The following is a 20730-nucleotide window of genomic DNA, read 5'->3' on the forward strand; positions in this document are numbered from 1 at the left end:
CTGTCTGGATCTCTGGCCTCTCCCCAGGCCAGAGCGTCCCTCCTCAGACCTACTTCATATCCCCCTGGAATGTTTTTGCCTGGCTGGAATGTGCCCTTGAACTCTGACAGTGCCTCTTGTTTGTCTGGAAGAAGGATAAGGAGTGGCATGTGAGTGTGTGTAGAAGGCACCTTTGTACAGTAGGCTAATGTTTACATTAATTGCTTCAACCCCTTTCACCTATCCAGCCACAATATGTGGCCCCTCAGAACGCTGCCCAGGTGGGTGGCCCTTGAGCTGATAAAGGTCCCCTGCCTCTGAATTACGATTTTCAAAAATGGTGGGTTGTCTTTCTCTAGGGTGGTTTGCGGTATAGGAAGAGGTAGCAGGGATATATTTAAATTAGTGAATTGTAGGGATATTCGCTTTCTTCCAATGTCTTACCCAGCTGTGGCACTTTTGAAACACCCCCTGGCATTTTTATTTTATTTTCCCCAGCGAGCTTAATTGGCGTTGAGGGAGGCAATGTCACCCGCATTGGCAGGTTTGCCAATTACCTAAGGAATCTCCTTCCCTCGAATGACCCCGTTGTTATGGAGATGGCCTCCAAGGCCATTGGGCGCCTGGCCATGGCAGGTGACACCTTCACAGCGGAATACGTGGAGTTTGAAGTCAAGCGGGCTCTGGAGTGGCTGGGAGCCGACAGGAATGAAGGACGGAGGCACGCAGCGGTAAGAGTCCATTCTTTGGATGCAAACAGCTTGCAGGGCTTTTGAGGATTTCAGGAGTGGTACTTCAAGGGGAGATCCGGAGCTGCGAGCAAATGCCTGAGCCTTGGTCATGTCCTCTGCTGTTTTTCCTTCCTCATCTCAGTGTCTTCTCTACCCACCATACATTTAACCAGCGCTGTTTGGAAACACCAAACTTTGCACCATAACATGAGGCAGGGTTGTCCAGGAAGTTAACCGCTCCAAGGGCATATTGTGCTATGAAACATGTGTTTGGGTTTATACCAGCTTAAGACTCTCTGCTTTCCCCAAATTAACTTTTGGAATTGTAACCTGTTGATGATGCTCAACCCTGCTCAATGGCGGATTCCCACCCCCCCAAGCAAGCACCAGATTCAGATATGTTTCTCCTTAGAACCACAGCAGGGGAAGAAACAATTCAACTCTCCATCCACTCCTGTTGTGACCTTGATAATTATTAAACTTCCTCCCCCAGCAGATGCTATTTGTGTTTCTCAAAAAACCTGTGTGTTAAATGCAAAGCCACATTTACTGTTGTATCTAGTTTGGCCTTGTGAGTTAGAAGTTGAGTATGAACAAATCTCCACCTTGCTCTTTGTATGAGCTTCAGACAGAAGGCATGACCCCTGTGAGTGAGCCTGCCAGCACTGTTAGTAAGCACCTGATTTCTTGTTTCCTTCCTCTTGACTCGTATCATTTCACTCTTACCTCCCCTCCAGGTCTTGGTTCTGCGAGAGCTGGCAATCAGCGTCCCCACCTTCTTCTTCCAGCAAGTGCAGCCATTTTTCGACAACATCTTTGTGGCCGTGTGGGACCCAAAGCAGGCCATCCGTGAGGGAGCCGTTTCTGCCTTACGAGCCTGCCTCATCCTGACTACCCAGCGAGAGTCAAAAGAGATGCAGAAACCGCAGTGGTATCGAGTAAGGAGAAAGCTTTCAGGGCTGATGTGGGTGGAAGAAGCTCTTATCCATGCCACACTATTGTAAATAACGCTCCCCCTCCTCATTTAATCCCCACAACAACCCTGTAAGGTTAGTCTGAGAAGTGGTGACTGACCCAAGATCACCCAATGACTTTCATATAAACCCTGGACTCCCAACTCTTGGTCTGATGCTTTAAGCACTATGCCACACCGGCTCTCAGCGTTGTAAGCCTTGGCATTCTTGGTGGAAATCTCAGTTCAGCCATAAATCTGCTAGCATGTCTCTCAGCCTCGCTGCCCAACTCTGTGTTAATGAAGATAAAACACTGACTTCCTTGACAGTGTGAAGGAATAAGATACAAGTGTCTGAGCAGTAAGAAAAACAGCTATATAAATGCCAAGTAATAATAATAATGTCATTTTAGCAAACATACGAGGAAGCTGAGAAGGGTTTTGATGAAACTGTGGCCAAGGAGAAGGGTATGAACCGCGATGACCGCATCCATGGGGCCTTGCTCATCCTTAATGAGCTGGTGAGGATCAGCAGCATGGAAGGAGAGGTGAGTCGATAAGAAGGGGGGCACAGCTGGGGTGTACTACTCTGGACGTTGAGCTATGAAACTAGTTCCCATAGGAGGCAGCAATCGCCACCAACTTGTACGGCTTTAAAAGTGGATTAGGCAAATTCATGGGACAATAAAGCTATCAATGACGGCTAGACATGTTTTACCTCCACAATGCTTCAAAGTACCAGTTGCTGGAAACTGCAGGAAGGGAAAGTGCTATTGTCTTCAGTTTCTGCTTGTGAGCTTCACATAGGGATCGGGTTGGCCACTGTGAGAGCACAATGCGCCATTAGCCTGACCCAGCAGGGTTCTTCTTAATGTTCTTCTGTCAGCTAGTTTAAGGTTGCTGATTTGAATCAGAGCCCACAAATATATTGAGGTCGGGCTGGTTGGGCCAATGATGACTTTTTAGAGTCAGCTTGCATTGCAAATATTTGTGAGCTGTTACTTGCCTGCAGTGCCCAGGTGCCAACAACATCTTGAAACTCCTCCTCCTCCTCTCCATTAAATGGCAGAAAAGCAACCAAAATATGTCAAGACTGTAAAAGGTCAAAGAAATTATGTGTCCAGATTTTGCATAGAACCCAATGACTCTCTTGAGTGTTCCAGACGATTTAGGAGCATGTTCTCGGGTTGGGTTCATCAACCTTCCCAGGCTTGAGTCCCCATCTTCAATGCTAACCTGAAACAAAGGATCTCTGATTCCATCTCCTTTGGGCAGGCATGGCCAAACTTGTCCCTCTAGCTGTTTTGGGACTACAACTCCCATCATCCCTAGCTAACAGGACCAGTGGTCAGGGATGATGGGAATTGTAGTCCCAAAACAGCTGGAGGGCCGAGTTGGGCCATGCCTGCCTTAGGGGTTCTTGGGAATGATAGTGCTGTGTGTATTTAGTGGAGGAGGCTGCATGGAAGCTCAGGTATAGACATGTAACAAAGAGGTAAATGATCATAGGCCACACTGACAGGAACTGTAGCCCAAAAAATCTGGAGGGCATCTGGTAGGAGAAGCCCAAGCGGGCTGATCCTCTGTTGCCTTCCATGCTAGGGTGGGTGGCCAGGAAAAGCAGCATTAAACATCCTCTTCCTTCCCTTCCCCACAGCGTCTTAGAGAAGAGATGGAGGAGATTACACAGCAGCAAATGGTGCACGATAAATACTGCAAAGACCTGCTGGGCTTTGGGACCAAACCTCGCCACATCACCCCGTTTTCCAGCTTCCAGTCTATACAGCCTCAGCAGTCCAATGCCTTGGTGGGGCTACTGGGCTACAGCCCCCACCCAATAATGGGTTTCGGCGCATCACCTGTCCCACCCAAGTCAACCTTGGTAGAAAGTCGGTGCTGCAGAGAACTCATGGAAGAGAAGTTCGACCAGGTGAGTTTGAATACACCCCCCCTTATTTTGCCCTTCAAACTGCAACAAAACAGGCACAGCTTGAACAGCATCCCTTGGAGTTATGGAATCTCTCTGTTCATCTTTTCACCTGTTGCTGAAGAGAGATAATTTATGCACCCAGTTCAAAATTTCCCTCTGAACAAACTCTGCGGTCATACTTATTTGTTGATGGGTACAGCAGTGAATGTGGCTCATTTCAGCCATTGCGGCAATCTGTTCCATTCAGACCAACAGACCAACCATGATACTGCGCTGCTTTTTTGTCTGCTCAGCTTGTAAGGTCCTTCTTTCTGCGGTGTACCAGCCTCTTAAGGCAGAGCAAAGACCCATAGTATAGTTTGTGAAATCAGATATAACTTCAAGTCAGTGCAAATGGTTTTGTAAATTAACTTCATCCATAGTTTCATATCCCAGCTTATGATCTGACATGGGTTCAAATGTGAAAATCAGTAGTGTTTAAATAAAACATTATTTTGTGGGTAGATGACAGAGCTATTTGTTAGAAACTGATTGATCGATGCAAAAATACAAGGAGCAAAGGACATTCGTTTAGATGAGGTTTGATGGACGGAGAACCTCTCCATACAAACCTTCTATCCTTTCCATCCTGGAAAGGAGCAGAGAAGGACTGGAGTAACCTCACCATGCACATTTCAGAGCTACTAGCCACAACTTTCAGGGACCTCTTCCCTTCTTTGCCAACTCCTACAGACAGTCTTACATTGAATGCAACAGTCCCAACCTCCAAGAAAAAGGTAATGAGATCCCTCCCATTTGGTTCTGACTCTCTGCCGGTTCTATATGAGTTGACTCCGGCTCCCATTCAGATAGCCAGAATTTGTCCTATTTGGAGTAGGTCTGGTGGGTTATATCCAATACTGTACTGGTCTTGCTCAGAATGTACCCATTGAAATTAACAGGCCTTAGTTAACCATGCCCATTAATGTTGGTGGGCCTACTCTGTATAGGCTATACATCCCCTTGAAATGAATGGACATAGCTAACTTGGGTCTATCAGTTTCAGTGGGTCTGCTTTCGGTGAGACTTGAGTGGGATACAAACCAATGTATGTGTCTAATACTAAAGTTAAAGTTACTGTGATTATTTTTTTATTATGCTATCTATTATTATACTTTTTATTATGTTTTTACAACTCTGCTCCATAAAATGTTCTTAATGTTGTACACTGTCCTACAATCTTTTGATAAAGGACAGCATATAAATTGAAAATAATAATAACAACAACAAAACAACAAATAATAATATAGATCATTACTGATAAATAATTCTACAGTAGACAGCCATTGAACTTACTGTGTACTGCAGATTTTAAACCATTTTAGAGGGACTGAAGTGTATCTCAAACAGTGTTTTAAAACTATCCCTTAAAGTGCATTTCTCTCACTATTCTACAAAAGAAAATTGTTCATGAGAGGTTTTGCCCCCATTTATCCCCAGATCCCAATTTTTTTCCTCCACTGGAAATATTGCAGGGGGGGAAAGACTCCTCTGGTTGCTATCGCAGCCCTTCACATCTCTTAACAACCACCCACACATCTGCAGTCAGCCACCCACACATCTACAGTCTGAAGTGGTATGGCCCAACCATACATCTCAAGCCTCGTTTTCTGTTCTGTTGCCACAACACACTTTTACCTTTTGTCTGTCTCTCAGGTGTGCTACTGGGTTCTGAAGTGCCGAAGCAGCAAGAACTCTCTGATCCAAATGACTGTCCTCAGCTTACTGCCACGCCTGGCAGCTTTTCGTCCTTCTGCTTTCACAGGTAAAAGCGCCCTTGCATGCTGCTTTTTCAAAGGCGGAATTTTAAAATTTCATTTGCAGGAGGCAACAGGTGGAGGAGATGGGACTGCGGGAGCAAACCCATTTGCTATTCCTGTACAGAATGGAATATACTTATTCTACTACAGACTGGTGGTGACTGGGTGGAACATATCCTACTGCTACAACTATGCTGGCTGAGGCTGATGGAAGTGGTAGTCCAAAATATCTGAAGTACTTCAGCTTGGGAAAGGCTGGGATAGAACTTCCAGATTCTGTGCTTACTTTCAACTGAGTGTTTCTTGGTGCCCTGGAACCAGAGCCATGCCTTAGCCACAGCTGTTATTTCTCTGTGCATACTGGCTGGTGGCTGTGAATGACCTCTGAGCATAAGCAAACTGCCTTTCCTTCCTCACTCACTAGGTAAGGACCCACAAGCAGAACCCAACATAATAGAAGCCTTACTGGATCAGGCCAGTGACCCATCAAGTCCAGCATTCCATTCTCACAGTGGCCAACCAGATGCCTCTGGGAAACCCACAAGCAAGACTCAAGTGCAAGAGCACTCTCCCCTCTTGCTGTTTCCAGCAACTTTTAACCAAAAATTGCCCACCCACATATGAAAGCCGGGCATGTGGTAAACAAGTTTGTGAGCAGATTTGGCCAGTAACCTCTTTCTCACTGAACAAATGCAGCCCTGAAATAATGTTGCTTGTTCTTCCTCTCTCCTTTTTTCATGTGAACATGTGGCCAGCCGACCACTACCTTCCAGACACCATGAACCACGTGCTGAGCTGCGTCAAAAAAGAGAAGGAGCGAACTGCTGCTTTCCAGGCCTTGGGCTTGCTCTCGGTGGCCGTGCGGTCAGAATTTCAGGTGTACCTTCCCAAAGTCCTTGAAATTATCAAGGCTGCCCTCCCACCAAAGGATCTTACCCACAAGTGAGTGTGCTGCATGCAAAGGTCAGGAGACTGCTGTGATGTTTTTTAAAAGTGTTCACGGGCTTCCCTTTTAAATGATAATCTCCAAACTATGATCTCTGGGAGGGAATGATTTTTTGCCCGGTGTTTCTTCTGAAACATACAGAAGCTGCCAAGAATTGGGCTTGTGCCAAAATTATAATTAATATGATTTAAAGGTTTCCAAGCTACTCGGAACATATTTAAAAGCATAAGTGTAATTACATTATTCCATTAATGCATTCACACAAAATTTTAACAAATTCACACAAACCACCTACGATTCATTGATATAATTTATACACATACATATATAGAGAGAAACATGCACACACACAAATAGAACACACACATTACGCACAAATGCACACACACGTGTGCACACACACACACTATATTTTAATTGTGGTAACCTGCCCTGGGATCTTACAAATTGATAATGGTAATAGTAATAATAATAACACGCCCACTGGGTTTTCTTCTGGCTCGTCCTTAGGTGGTGTACCTTTGTCTTGGGGGCAGAAGGGGGCAGGAGAAATGGTTATACAAATAGGATGATATTCAGGATGACACTTCCTTCTTCTTGAAACTGTAATTCTGATGCACTTCAGCAGGAGGCAGAAGTCGGTGCAGGTGGATGCCACCGTCTTTACCTGTATCAGTATGCTGGCACGTGCGATGGGGCCCTCCATCCAGCAAGACATCAAGGAGCTTCTGGAACCCATGCTGGCTGTAGGACTGAGGTAGGGATTATCCGTTACCTCTGCCAGCCACTATGTGGCACTTGTGGGTTTGCGTTTCCCTCTGCTAACCACTAGCCTTTTTTCAAAAGTCACAACTGGCTAGGGCTCCGCTTCAGGCTTTAAGCACCACCCACATTTAATAATAATAATAATAATAATTTTTATTTATATCCCGCCCTCCCCAGCCGAAGCCGGGCTCAGGGCGGCTAACAACAATAAAACAGTACAAATGTACAGCACAAACAACACTCTAAAATCATTCATTATAAAATTAATTAATTCAAGCCACTGGCAACCATTGGGCCAGAGCTCCGCGAAGATTCCCGAGGGAGGGAGTCAGGCTGTACCCTGGCCAAAGGCCTGGTGGAACATCTCTGTCTTGCAGGCCCTGCGGAAAGATGTCAAGTCCCGCAGGGCCCTGGTCTCTTGTGACAGAGTGTTCCACCAGATCGGAGCCACGGCCGAAAAAGCCCTGGCTCTAGTTGAGGCCAGCCTAACTTCTCTGTGGCCTGGGACCTTCAAGATGTTTTTATTTGAAGACCGTAAGTTTCTCTGTGGGGCATACCAGGAGAGGCGGTCCCGTAGGTACGAGGGTCCTAGGCATTTCTACATGTTCTCTTTGGGTCCTGCTGCAAACACTGCAGCAACCCTGGAGGGGGCAGGGTTTGTCTCTAGTGCTAGTTCTACTCAGAGCGGATGCACTGAAATTAATGGCCATGATTAAATTAGCCCCAGTGGGTCTGCCCTAGGTAAAACTTAGTTAGTACTACCCCAAATACATCTGAAACATCAAGTGGGCTTACGCCACGGAGCTGTTGCACTTGGTGGCTTCTCCTTGGTGCATGCCCACTTCATGGCCGCAGACACATGCCTCTTGTTTAAGGGCAGCAGTGTTCCCTACAGGGCTGGGAAACAATGGGGCCCTCGAGGCATCTTGATCTGGCCCTCTGGACTCTCCCTATGACTTTCCTCCTTGAGTGTTTTTGCCTGGCTGGAATGGGTCCCTGAACTGTGACAGTTGCTCCCACTTGCCGGGATGGAGGGATGTGGGTGTTATGATGTCTTAACACCTGACTTGGAAGGTAGCTTACTATACAAAGGTGAGAGCAGCATCCATTGCCCCAGCCATTTGTGTTCTTTTGCCTCTGGCCCCTATCTCACACTGGCATGCATTGCCCATGCAGGAATTTACCTCTGAAGAATGGAATTGAAGGGATATAAGATACAGTTTAAGTGTGCCACCCATTCCTTGACCCATTTTCAGCTATCCTGCTGGTAGAGCACTGGGCTATGTGTGCATGTTTGTGCTGAAGCATCCCAGAAGTTTTGACTCTTTTTCAAAGTATTGATTGCATTGTTTTATTACTGACATGGACCTCATTTGAGAGGAAGGGCCAGATAGAATTTTAATAATAACAAATAATGATATAGGGGTGTTTGCTGGGAGCACGTGTGTCCCCATCATCACGAATCCATTGGCTCACCTTCCTGTGTTGTTGGTCATGGGTGTTGCTGCTGGCACAGTTCCCAGTTGGTGGGCACTGGCAGAGTTTTTGTTTATTCAGCCTGTGTGTTTTTCTTTCCCCCTCCTGAGCTAGCCTTGCACTGGATGCAGTGAGCATTCTGCTGGCATAGCAGGGGTGGTATTCCCAATCCCGGCGTCATGCAAGTTTAGGATTGTGCTGTTAATCGTCTTGTGCACCTCTGTCAGGTGTAGGGGGTATGCAGAGTGCAGCATGTGTTGTTAGCTCTGAGGAAGCTGCTGTTTTTCAGTGAAATGTCAAGTTCTCCATGTGTCTCTCCAGAATGGAGTGTGTGCTGGTATTTAAAGTATTTCCAGAATTCCACATGAATTCCTCTGAAGGCCTCAATGTCCACTTCTGTCATTTTAAATATCTCCTGTGAGGCAAATGCCCAAACAAACAAGCAAGCAATTTTTATTAATCATTATTACCAGTGGGGCAAGTTTAAGAGCTGAATTCTTTTGTCTCTTGACCTTCCACAACCCTCTTGATAGGAGTCTGGCAACTTTTGGGAATTATATCCAGGCAACTAGTCTGAGGCCAGAATTGTTTTCAGGCCTGGAAGGACTCTGCCAAGACATTTCTGATGATTTTTTAATTTGTGTGTCAGAAAGATAGAGAGACTTTTCCTAATAGACCCAAATGACTTTGATTTTTTTTAAAAAAAAATCTTTTGTGGGCTTTGACACCACCAAAGCCTGCAAAAGAGTTTGCCCAATAAGACTGGACTATTGGACTGGAGCAGAAGTGGGGAGCCTGTAACTCCAGGTGTTGCTGGACTACAACTCCAATCATTCCTAACCATTGGCTGTGATGGCAGTGGCTGATGGGAGTTGTACCCTGGTAACACCTGGAGGGGCACAAGTTCTACATTCCCAGCCTAGAGGATGAGGAGAGAACTGCAAAAGGATTTGAACCCCTGCTTAATGGCTTGCCAAGCTAAAGGACCTGTGTGGACCTCTGTCTTGCCCTCAGCCCTGCCCTGACAGCCGTGCTGTACGACTTGAGTCGCCAGATCCCCCAGCTGAAGAAGGAGATCCAGGACGGGCTGCTGAAGATGCTCTCCATGGTTCTGATGCACAGGCCCCTGCGCCACCCAGGCATGCCAAAAGGCTTGGCCCACCAGCTGGCTTCTCCCAGCCTCACCAATATCCCTGAGACCAATGATGTGGGCAGTACCACGCTTGCGCTCCGCACCCTGGGCAGCTTTGAGTTTGAAGGTGAGCGATGGCAGCGGGGGGAAACAAGTTGAAATCCTAAATGAGAGGGGCAGCAGGGTCACCCCTGCAAGTGCGTCTCATGCATGAGAGTGGCAGTAAAATATTTCCTCCATCCGTTCCACCCCCTTTCCCTTTTAGGGCATTCACTGACTCAGTTTGTCCGGCACTGTGCGGACCACTTCCTCAACAGCGAGCACAAGGAGGTCCGGATGGAGGCGGCTCGCACATGTTCGCGCCTGCTCACGCCGTCCATTCACTTGATTAGCGGGCACACCCATGTCGTCAGCCAGACTGCTGTGCAGGTGGTGGCGGATGTCCTCAGCAAACTATTGGTGGTCGGTATCACAGACCCAGGTGAGTGCAGAGGCCAGGGGTAGGCTTGTCACTTCTGTGGTGCTTTTATCAGGTTCCCAGCAAAGGATATGAACAGTCCCCACCCCCATCTGCTTTAATCTTGCTGTTCTGATCATTGGGCCAGCAGTCCTAACTCCCAATAATCAGTTTTTCAGGGTGCTGTGATATGCCAGTTCCTGGAGAACAACACTACTTTAGTAACAGAGCACCTTCTTTGGAAGGTCCCAGATCCAATTCCTGGCATCTCTGGTGAAAACAATCGAGTAGTAAATGATGGGCAACATTTCTCTTTCCCTGAGACCGCAGAGCAGGGCTGCCTAACCTTTTTTGGCCGAACGGCTACATTTGCATTTGGCCCACTTTCTGAGGGGTTGGAGGATGCATGCTAGTGGTCAGAAGTGGGTGTGGTCACCACATATGCTCTCATAATCTTAAATATACATGCCCAGGCACACCTCCTCAGTTCGGCCGTGGAAGGGGTTTCTTGACCTCTCCCCACTCATCAGCTGATAGATCAGAGAGGGTCATTGGGATGCTGGGCTCATTGGGGTGTCTACTTTGTATCCCCCTGTTACTGCTGCCAAAATCAGTGGGGTCTTCGGGAATTAGCCACCCTTCCCCTAGAGAGCCACTGCCAATCAGAACAGACATTACTGGACTGGACGGACCCAGTATGAGGCAGCTTCTGGCATTTCTATGTCTTCTTCTAGCAAGAGAACAGGCACAGAAGCAATGCCCTCCCTGTGATTTGACTATATCATTCAGCACTGTTAAACCAGGCTGCACTCAAGCACCCGCTGCTCAAATGTGCTCTTTCAGACCCTGACATCCGATACTGCGTGCTGGCCTCCCTGGATGAGCGATTCGACGCACACTTGGCCCAGGCGGAGAACTTGCAGGCTCTTTTTGTAGCCCTGAATGACCAGGTGTTTGAAATCCGCGAGCTCGGCATCTGCACCGTGGGCCGGCTGAGCAGCATGAACCCGGCTTTCGTCATGCCGTTCCTACGCAAGATGCTGATTCAGGTAATGGGAGTTGGAGGATTTCGGAGAGGCACCAAGAAGGTGAAACTGTCTGGCCCTGAAAGCAGAGGGAGCCCTGCTCCACTTCAGAGGTGATCGGGTTTTATCCAATGCTAGAGTTGACTCATGGAAGTTAATGGACATGACTCACTTAAGTTTATTAACTTCAGTGGGTCTACTGTGAGGCCACATTTGCACCATACATTTAAAGCAATTAAAGAGAATTCTGGGAGCTGTAGTTTGTTAAGGGTGCTGAAAGCTGAAAGAGACCCATCTATTCCCCTCTCAGACCTACAATTCTCAGAGTTCCCTGAGAAAAGGGATTGACTGTTAAACCACTCTGGGAACTGTAGGTCTGTGAGGGGAATAGGAAGGTCTAACAACTCTCTGCACCCTTAATCAACTACAGCTCCCAGAATTCTTTGGGTGGAGGTCATGGCAAGTTAAGCATATAGAGTAAATGTGGCCTGAGTTGAATACAACTCTTTCGCTACACCCTTGTTTTGGCTGCGTTCCAGGTGCACTTTTCTGGGTTTTGTTTAAGGGACCTTGTCATAGCGACAGAGGAATCTGCCTTGTACTGTGTCGCATGGGGAAGGAAATGAATTGAACTGTCATGTCTAGTAACGTTGCTTGGGGAATATGGAGTTAACTTGTTAAGCCTGACCTGTCTGGGCACTCAGATTGGAAGGTGGGAAAACCATTGAAGATGTGAGGGATCTCACGTAGCCTGACTTGAGTTGAGATTTAAAACCTAAAAGCTTCCTTGAACCTTGTTGATTGCTAGGCTTGTGAGTCACCTAGTCCCAAACCATACCCACAGTTCTTCTTTAGTATTCAGATCAAGGAGGGTCTCTCACAAAGGATATATACCAGTGAGAAGGATCATAGAAAAGTCTTATGTGAAGAACTGCCTGGTAAGTCTGTGGTCTTAGGGAATATGATGGGGGGGGGGAGGAGCTGGCTTTGTGGCTAACCATTTATTTAGTTGTTCTTTTGCTCCATTGGTGAGATATGCTGTTTTCTATGTAAACCATTTTTTGTAAGAACTTCCCTCCTTCCCTTTTTAGTTAATATTTAACTTGATTTTATTAACACTTGTCATCTCGGTTTATACATCCCTACATCTGAAGCCAAGTTCCATGATATTTGAGTTGTTCTTGAGCAGACACAAGGGCTGTTTTGTGAAAGGCAGCCGGGGTCAAACCACTCTTTCACCTGGTGGCAGTGAAAAGGTCTAAAGCATGAGTAGGCAAACTAAGGTCCGGGGACCGGATGCGGCCCAATCCCCTTCTAAATCCAGCCCATGGACAGTTCAGGAATCAACGTGTTTTTATATGAGTAGAATGTGTCCTTTTATTTAAAATGCAACTCTGGGTTATTTGTGGGGCCTTCCTGGTGTTTTTACATGAGTAGAATGTGTCCTTTTATTTAAAATGCATCTCTGGGTTATTTGTGGGGCATAGGAATTTGTTGATTCCCCCCCCCCATATAGTCCAGCCCTCCACAAGGTCTGAGGGACAGTGGACTGGCCCCCTGCTGGAAGTTTGCTGACCCCTGGTCTAAAGGAAAGTTTGGGCAAGCAAAGGTGTACACTCTGTTTGGCTGGATCTCTCTTTCCCCACTTGGCATAGGACCCAGGGTACAACATTGTGGTGCCTTCTCACACAGACCATTGGCCATCTAGCACAATAACCAGCAGCAGCTTTCCAGGGTTTCTGACGGGGCATTCCTAGCCTTACCTGGAGATGCTGTGGTTTGAACCTGGGGCCTTCTGCATGCAAAGCAAGTGCTTTGCAACTAAACTATAACCTTTCCCTTGGAGACGGGGATGTGTGCGTGCCCAATACAAGGGAGGCTTCCTGAGGGCAGATGAGGAGGACCTAAAAGGTCCCCCTTTGCATTCTTAGTTTTCTTCTTGGACTTTTCCCTGCATAGGCCCCAACTAAGGAGGAAAAGGTGGGTTTGTGCAATTGATGGCGAGAATATGAAGGCTTGAGTTGGCCTTCTTCATTCTTCAGTCCCTAGATGATGTTGGAATTCAGCTCCCATAATCCCTGGCAATTGGCTAAGCTGGCTGCAGATGATTGGAGTTGCAGTTCAGCAACATCTGGGGACTCAAGTTGAAGAACTTTGGTGTGGAGAGTCAAGACTTCATTGTGTGTTCTTGGGTAAAGCTTCCTAGCCAACCAGCAGCCTGATGTCCTGACCAAAACTGAAACCACCCCTGACCTGGCCTGATGTTACAAGCAGGTCTTTTCTTCATTATCTTTGCTTCTTCCATTGGAGGCTAAAGTCCACTGTTCCATTATATAGAGATAAGGACCAGATGGAGAAAGATAACCTTTTGCTGCTTGAGAATGGGAGTTGTAAGCCTGTTCTTTACTTCCCAATCTCCTTCTCACTGGGGAAATAGTAGCTCTCACCTCCATGGCATCTTTTTTCCCCTTCAGATCCTGACAGAGCTGGAGCACAGTGGCGTCGGCAGGATCAAAGAGCAGAGTGCAAGGATGTTGGGGCACCTGGTCTCCAATGCCCCGAGACTTATCCGCCCCTATATGGAACCCATTCTCAAGGTAGGCCTTTCGTAGCACATGTAGGATGATTGTTTTTTTTTTTCTAAATTCATTTATACATTACGCCATTAATTTAATGATTTGCATCCGCTGTGCTTTTCTGGGCGGGGCATGAATGCTTGGCTGAAATGGGCCACACATGCAGACTTATTTTCCTCCCTGATCAAAATTCCTCCTTCTGCATGTCATTCAACAGGCATTGATTGTGAAACTGAAAGACCCTGACCCTGATCCGAACCCTGGAGTAATCAATAACGTCCTGGCTACCATTGGTGAACTGGCACAGGTAAACCTCTAGAAGTTTGGAATTTTATTTTGCTTGACAGAGCCACACTTTTCATGGCAGTGTGAGTGCTGCCAAGGTCACTTCATGCCTGTAAACTTTTGTTCCTTCTGCTCACCCGCCAAATCCTCTTTTTCCTCCCTCAACAGGTTAGCGGGCTGGAGATGAGGAAATGGGTGGATGAGCTTTTCATCATTATCATGGACATGCTCCAGGACTCCTCCCTACTTGCTAAGAGACAGGTGAGCAGCGTGGCCTGCTTTCACTAATCTTAGAATATTGTACAAAGCAAACCTCATAATAATAATCACTTTTCACAAAAAGATGCCTCTAAGCTACTTGCAATTCTTAAAATACAAATAGCATAACAGACATTAATACCAAATTTAGAAGAACAATAATAGGACAAAAACCCCTGCAAAGTGCTCATTCAGGAAGCCGCCTCCTCCCTTTATTTATTCAGAAATTACAACCTTCTCAGTGATAGCCACATATGTATGGAATGCTCTCTTCAGGGAGACTTGCCTGGTGCCCACCTTGACATTTGTTTTCCTAGGTGTCTGGGGCAGCAGCAATGATGTGATACTATACTGTTTGTAAAAATATTTCTTTGATTTTAGTATTGCAATTTCTTTAGTTTTGATTTGGGACATTTTTTAGTGGGAAGCCATGTATAAATTGAATGAACCAAACTTACACAAAACAGGAGCTCACTGCCACGCTGGTAATTCCCCAAGCCAGGAAGACTGGGAGGCACAATGTTAAAAAATCAGCAAAGGACTTAGTGCCTACCTTTGACGTTTAAGCCAAATTGCCATTCCTTGCCCCTATATCTCTCAGTCTTTTTCTTTTTAATGTCTAAGGCCACCTTCTCCAATCTGGTGACCTGCAGAATGATATCAATGGCTATTAGCCACAATCCTAACTATGTCTCAAAAACAAAAAGCATTCTTTTTTACGGTGGATTTGTTTCAGGTGGCTCTCTGGACCCTGGGTCAGCTGGTGGCCAGCACTGGCTATGTGGTGGAACCCTATAGGAAATATCCAACTCTCTTGGAGGTGTTGCTGAACTTCCTGAAGACGGAGCAGAACCAGGGTACCCGGAGAGAGGTAGGCTGCTATGGGCTGAGAAACAAGGGCAGGCTTGGTAAAAATTCTCTTGAATTCATGCCAAAGGGGATGAATGGAAGTATGTTCTCTTGTGCTTTGACCAATTTGACCAACACACACAATTGTGTGTTGAATGATTACAGGTGTCCATGGTGAGATATGAGAAGTTTTGATTTCTTATTGTGAAAATTGTGCTCCACAGGTTGCGGGGGGGGGGGGTTACTTAAATCAATACTTTTTCTAAAAAAATGTGTTATGTACTTTTTAAAGATCCCTAAAGCTTATGACAGGGTGACAGTAGTGCAGGAAAACATGTGAAGGGCTTTTTGTAAACCGCTTTGAGGTTTTATACCATATTTGTAGGCTTTATAACATATTTATAACATGCGAATTAAATAAATAGGTGGAGAAGGCTTGATAAAGTAATCAGGGAGCTGCACAGTGACACAAAGTGCCTCTTAGCTGATGACTGGCTGGTAGAATCATCCCACCTGGTAACTTCTCTGCTTTGAATCGGTCACTGTTGTCTCTCTAGCTATATTTAAGCCACATCTGAGACTCTTAGGATTGTCCAGCTGTACACTGAAAGCCAAAATTCTGTCCTTGGAATTGCTGGTTTGAGGTTGTGCTTTCACAGTTATTGGCTGCCTTTTGCGTTGGTGATGCTTCTTTTGATGATGCTTTCCTTTGAAGCGTGATGATTCTTACCCCCACCCCACTACCCCACCCCACATCTTTTGTTCCTGTTAGGCTATCCGTGTCCTTGGTCTCCTGGGGGCTCTGGATCCATACAAGCACAAAGTGAACATTGGCATGATAGACCAGTCGCGGGATGCCTCTGCTGTCAGCCTGTCAGAGTCTAAATCAAGCCAAGATTCTTGTAAGTAGACTCAGAAAGGGGAGGTCCAGGGGTTCAGTCTGCTTCAAGGAAGAGCTCTTAGCCTTGGTGCTGGGTCTCCTGTCCCCCAAAATGATTATGACCATGATATAGAATGTGGCTTCCCTCCAGATGTTTGCGGACTCCACCTCCCAGCAGCATCCCCTGAACCGTTGGACATTCTGGCTGCTGGAGTTGGAGTCCAAGCAACATCTGGATCCCATTGGCGACCTCTGGCTGGTGGATGAGGTGTGGGGTGTGTGGATTTTTTAAACCCGCAGTTCAACCCGCAAATTTATACACGAGTTGGAATACTTGTACCTGATGCTTGAATCGATAAAATGGAAATAGGTGGAGACCTTGTTCAGAGGGCTGCTGTGAGGATGGGCTAGATGGTTTCTACCACCACTCCTCTGCCAAACCCCCCCCAAACATTACATTAATAGCTCAGCAGTGTTGATAAGCAGTGATCTTCCTTGATTCTCCTCAGAAGACATGGGTGATATGTAGGGATGTTACCTTTTTTAAAAAAAATAAATACAAAAAACCCCTGCCACTTAATAGAGTAGTTATATGGAATTTGATTGACTGAGCTGGTTGATTCAATCTATTTACATGTGAAGAAAGAAACTTACATTGTTGTTTGTAGATCAACCTTTCTCAATGGAGCACATGCACCTCCCTTCTCTGTGATAGCAGCGTTCTGGGAAATGTAATCCACAGGCCCCCTAGCCTGCATATTAAATGGCAGGGATGGGGAACCTGTAGTCCTCCAGATGTTGTTGAACTATTGCTCCCATCATCTCTAACCCCTGGCCGTGCTGGGTTGAAGCTGGCGGGAGCTGAAACATAGGAAGCTGCCTTATACAGAGTCTGGTTTATCTAAGTCTCAGTATTGTTGATGCTGACCAGCAGTGGCTCCACAGAGTTTCAGACGGGACATATTTCCCAGCCCTCCCTGGAGATGCTGGGGATTGAACATGAAAAAACTGTGCTCTCCCACCGAGCTGCTTCCATTCCCTTTAGATTTCAGTCATGCTATGGGCTAGAAGTGCCAATCATAGACTTTTCCGTTTGAAACCTTTCCTGCAAATAACCACTCAGTTTATTTATTTAGACATAATGATCTACCCACCCTTCTTCTTAAAAGAAAGGAAGTTGATATGCAGTTTAACCTCCAATAGCAGCCTGGTTTTAAATGGTGAAACTGTCTCCACATCCACAAAAATTGTGGCTCCCTTTTTGAGGAGAAGCTGCCCATGAAAACCTCACACATCAGCTCAGTTTTTCTCATTTCCTGTCTCTTTCTGCCTGTTTGTGTAGCTGTTTCCTGAATTAGAAAGTTTAAAGGTGCTAAACTACTTGATGGGGTGGAACCATGCAGCTGCCTGCCAGATGTTTGCCTCACAGTCTGCTCTCCTTTGGTTCAAAGAGTCCCCTCCCTGCACCCAAATGTAGCAATCTGGATTTACAAAATTGGGCATGGTATGCCTGTTGGCCAAGTCCTGAACCCACAGAATTAAACTTACAAGCAGCTATAATGAAGCACCCACCAATTTTGCACTATTTGGAGCTGGAGCTCTTTTAGGGTTTGATGGAAAACCAGGATTCTGGCATGGAGAGCCAAATGGAGAGAAGAAAGCCAAAAATAAGTAGAGGATATTATAAATCTCCCTCTCTCCAGCTGTGACTATAACTGATTAGCTTGTAAGCTTTCCTGAGGACTGAAAAGCCACTTAATACTGTGACTTATGATCAACATTTATTAAGGAAATTGTTTGACGGAGACGCTTGTTTGGCCAGAGATGGGATCTGGAAAGTTCCTGGCAAAGAGGGGTTAGTGTTTCATGGAGGTTCTCTTCAACTCCCCTGCACCATGTAATACCTCAAATACTTGCTCCATTGTAATGATAGAGCTGAAACAAGCTCTATCCACAGTCAGTTGAGTTTAAACACAATGTTTGCATGCTAGATACCCTGGTGGGTTATGGCTGCAAATCTACAAGTGCAGGAAAGGCACCAAATTCAGCTTCCTGAAATGCTCAGGATTGAGAAACCAACATTATGATTGGTTTGAAAGGGTGTGGGCAGTGCCTGGCAATTCTCAGAAGCAAGAGATTAGCGGCTGAATAAGCTTTCTATTGGGCCAGGGGGCGACTGTGCTTCATTCAGCCCTTTGCCTCTCTCTATGCTCTGTGGCAGAAGTATAGATTCAACAAAATGGTTTACAACTGCAGAATAAATTAGGCAAACTAAGGCTGGAGACATGTCATTTATAGCAACAGTCACCAACCTTTTGGAGGCAATGGGCACATTGCAAATTTGGAGAGAGAGTGCTGGGGGCACCAGACACAAAGTGTAGGAAGTGGCATAGCACAAAATTAGAGCACAGATTTTCCCATAATTGTATTTCCATACTAGAAAAGACTTAATCTGTTGAATATCTTCTGTTAAAGGTACATGAACCTGGCTTCCTCCCAATGCTAAACCAAAAACCTAGGCTGCCATCCTGTGTCTGTGGGAGTAAGCCCTGCTGAACACAGAGACTTACTTCTGAGGAGACACATATACAGTTGTACTATAAATTAACTATACAGTGCATTTTTAACGAGTACCTGATCCTTAGCACCTGCACGACAGGAGGCATGCTTAAGCCTCCTTGCAAAGTTTTCACATTTGCCTTTGTGGGGAGGGGGGAATTCTTTAACATCCACCCATGCTTACTGTGTAGTAGTAGCTGCAGAAAATAACTTTCAGGGACTACCTGATCTCAGGTGAACCCACCACAGGAAAGACGCATCCTAGCTGGAAGGGCAAACTATTGAGATTCCAAGGATAAGATAGAAGCAGGAAGAGTGCACTAAAGGGGAACCAGTAGCATTTTAGGACCCTAGGGATTTCTGATGACTGATGTCCAAACAGCTCATTTATCAATCACAGCTCTAACTTCACTTGTTGGCCAAAAACATTTGACAGGTAGGAGCAGCTTGGCTGGCTCATTTCACAGAAATCACTTAGAAAGTTTTCTTTCTGAAAGGGCTAGTGACTTCTTCCTCCTCCTCCTTTTTCTTCTTTAAATAAAAGCTCAGAGTCTTAAGGCCCCAGCCTAGGAGCTCCAAAGTGTCTTCACATTGGCTAGGGTTAGTGACTCAACAGTCTACAGTGGTACCTCAGGTTACAGGCACTTCAGGTTACAGACACTTCTAACCCAGAAATAGTACCTCGGGTTAAGAACTTTGCTTCAGGATGAGAACAGAAATCGTGCGGCGGCCCGGTGGCAGCAGGAGGCCTCATTAGCTAAAGTGGTACATCAGGTTAAGAACAGTTTCAGGTTAAGAACAGACCTCCAGAACGAATTAAGTTCTTAACCCGAGGTACCACTGTATAGTGATCACATAATAGCCCCCGCCCCCAATATCTGTGGTTAATCCTCCCTCCCTTTTCAGCCGATTATAGCACCAGCGAGATGCTGGTCAACATGGGCAACCTCCCCCTGGATGAGTTCTACCCTGCGGTCTCCATGGTGGCCCTCATGAGGATCTTCCGGGACCAGTCCTTGTCCCACCACCACACAATGGTGGTCCAAGCCATCACGTTCATTTTCAAGTCTCTCGGGCTCAAGTGTGTGCAGTTCCTGCCTCAGGTCATGCCGACCTTTCTCAACGTCATTCGGGTTTGTGATGGTGCCATCCGCGAGGTGAGTGCGCCCTTTTCTGTCCTCCTCCACCCTCCCCTGAAACCAGAATCGGCTTTGAGAAAACAAAACCAAGAAGGCCGATTCCTGAAATATGGGGCATTGCTGAGTTGTCCGTGTCTGCAGGCATGCTGCAAAAGTGAGTGACCGCTTCCCGTCTCTGTTTCAATCTTTTTTGGAATATCGTCTGTTACTAACCATTCTTCGCTGCTGCCTTAGAAGACCTGCTATTTAGTGGCTTCCACTTTTGTGAAGTCTCTTTTGCTCTGAGCTAGCTTTTGCTGGTCTCCCTTGCCCTTCTGCCTGTTGTAACCTTCAGACCTCTATACCAGTCGTCTGCTGCTTTTTGTTGTGGTTGTGGCTGCTGCCCTCACTACCGTCAGCAGGGGAAGCACATGTGTGATGCCGCAGCTGGCCAGACTCCCCCACCTTGGTCCCCATCACGGTTCTGGCAGGTGTCAGGTTGCTCTGAGCAAGTTTCAATTCTAATTCCAAAACTATAGAGTTGTATCTAATTAAGTTTATAAGGGTAGATCCATTGGAATTAATGGACCTAAGCTAGTCATCCCCATTACTCCATTTGGAACATGGTGTATAGTTCTGGTTGCCTCACCTCTAAAAGGATGTCGTAGAGTTTGTAAAGGTTCAGAAAAGAGCCAGCAAAATAATCAAGGGGGTTGAACAACTCCTCTGTGCAGAAAAGTTGCAGTGTTTTGGACTTTTTAAGTTCAGAGACAAGGTGAGGAAGAGGTGGCATGATAGAAGTTTATAAACTGATGCATGCCACGTAGAAAGTAGATATAGAAGAGTCTTTCTCCCTCTCTCATAGCACTAGAGCTCAAAGTCATCCACTGAAGCTGAATGTTGGAAGATTCGGGACAAATAAAAAGTCTTTATGCAGTGCATAGTTAAACTGTGAAACTCACTCCCACAGGGAGGCAGTAATGGCCACCAACATGGATGGCTTTATAAGAGGA

The 20730-nt window shown here is 46.2% G+C and overlaps 1 protein-coding gene across 5 annotated transcripts in view; it reads left to right on the forward strand.

Moving 5' to 3' along the window:
* MTOR (mechanistic target of rapamycin kinase) overlaps positions 1–20730 on the forward strand; it is a 49522-nt gene that overhangs the window by 4018 nt on the left and 24774 nt on the right. For 3 of the 5 annotated variants that reach the window (XM_081017916.1, XM_081017919.1, XM_081017917.1), the window contains exons 4-19: positions 478–710; positions 1448–1648; positions 2076–2210; positions 3320–3592; positions 5288–5396; positions 6147–6333; positions 6963–7094; positions 9593–9837; positions 9976–10191; positions 11011–11216; positions 13667–13789; positions 13986–14075; positions 14222–14314; positions 15048–15182; positions 15933–16062; positions 19506–19756. In XM_081017916.1, the coding sequence (XP_080874042.1) occupies positions 478–710; positions 1448–1648; positions 2076–2210; positions 3320–3592; positions 5288–5396; positions 6147–6333; positions 6963–7094; positions 9593–9837; positions 9976–10191; positions 11011–11216; positions 13667–13789; positions 13986–14075; positions 14222–14314; positions 15048–15182; positions 15933–16062; positions 19506–19756 (2759 nt within the window). The remainder of the gene's footprint in view (positions 1–477; positions 711–1447; positions 1649–2075; positions 2211–3319; positions 3593–5287; positions 5397–6146; positions 6334–6962; positions 7095–9592; positions 9838–9975; positions 10192–11010; positions 11217–13666; positions 13790–13985; positions 14076–14221; positions 14315–15047; positions 15183–15932; positions 16063–19505; positions 19757–20730) is intronic. The other 2 variants (XM_081017918.1, XM_081017920.1) reach the window with 1 other exon arrangement.

The sequence above is a fragment of the Podarcis pityusensis genome (assembly GCF_964106645.2).
Source record: "Podarcis pityusensis genome assembly, chromosome: 8".
In the NCBI taxonomy this organism is placed as follows: domain Eukaryota; kingdom Metazoa; phylum Chordata; class Lepidosauria; order Squamata; family Lacertidae; genus Podarcis; species Podarcis pityusensis.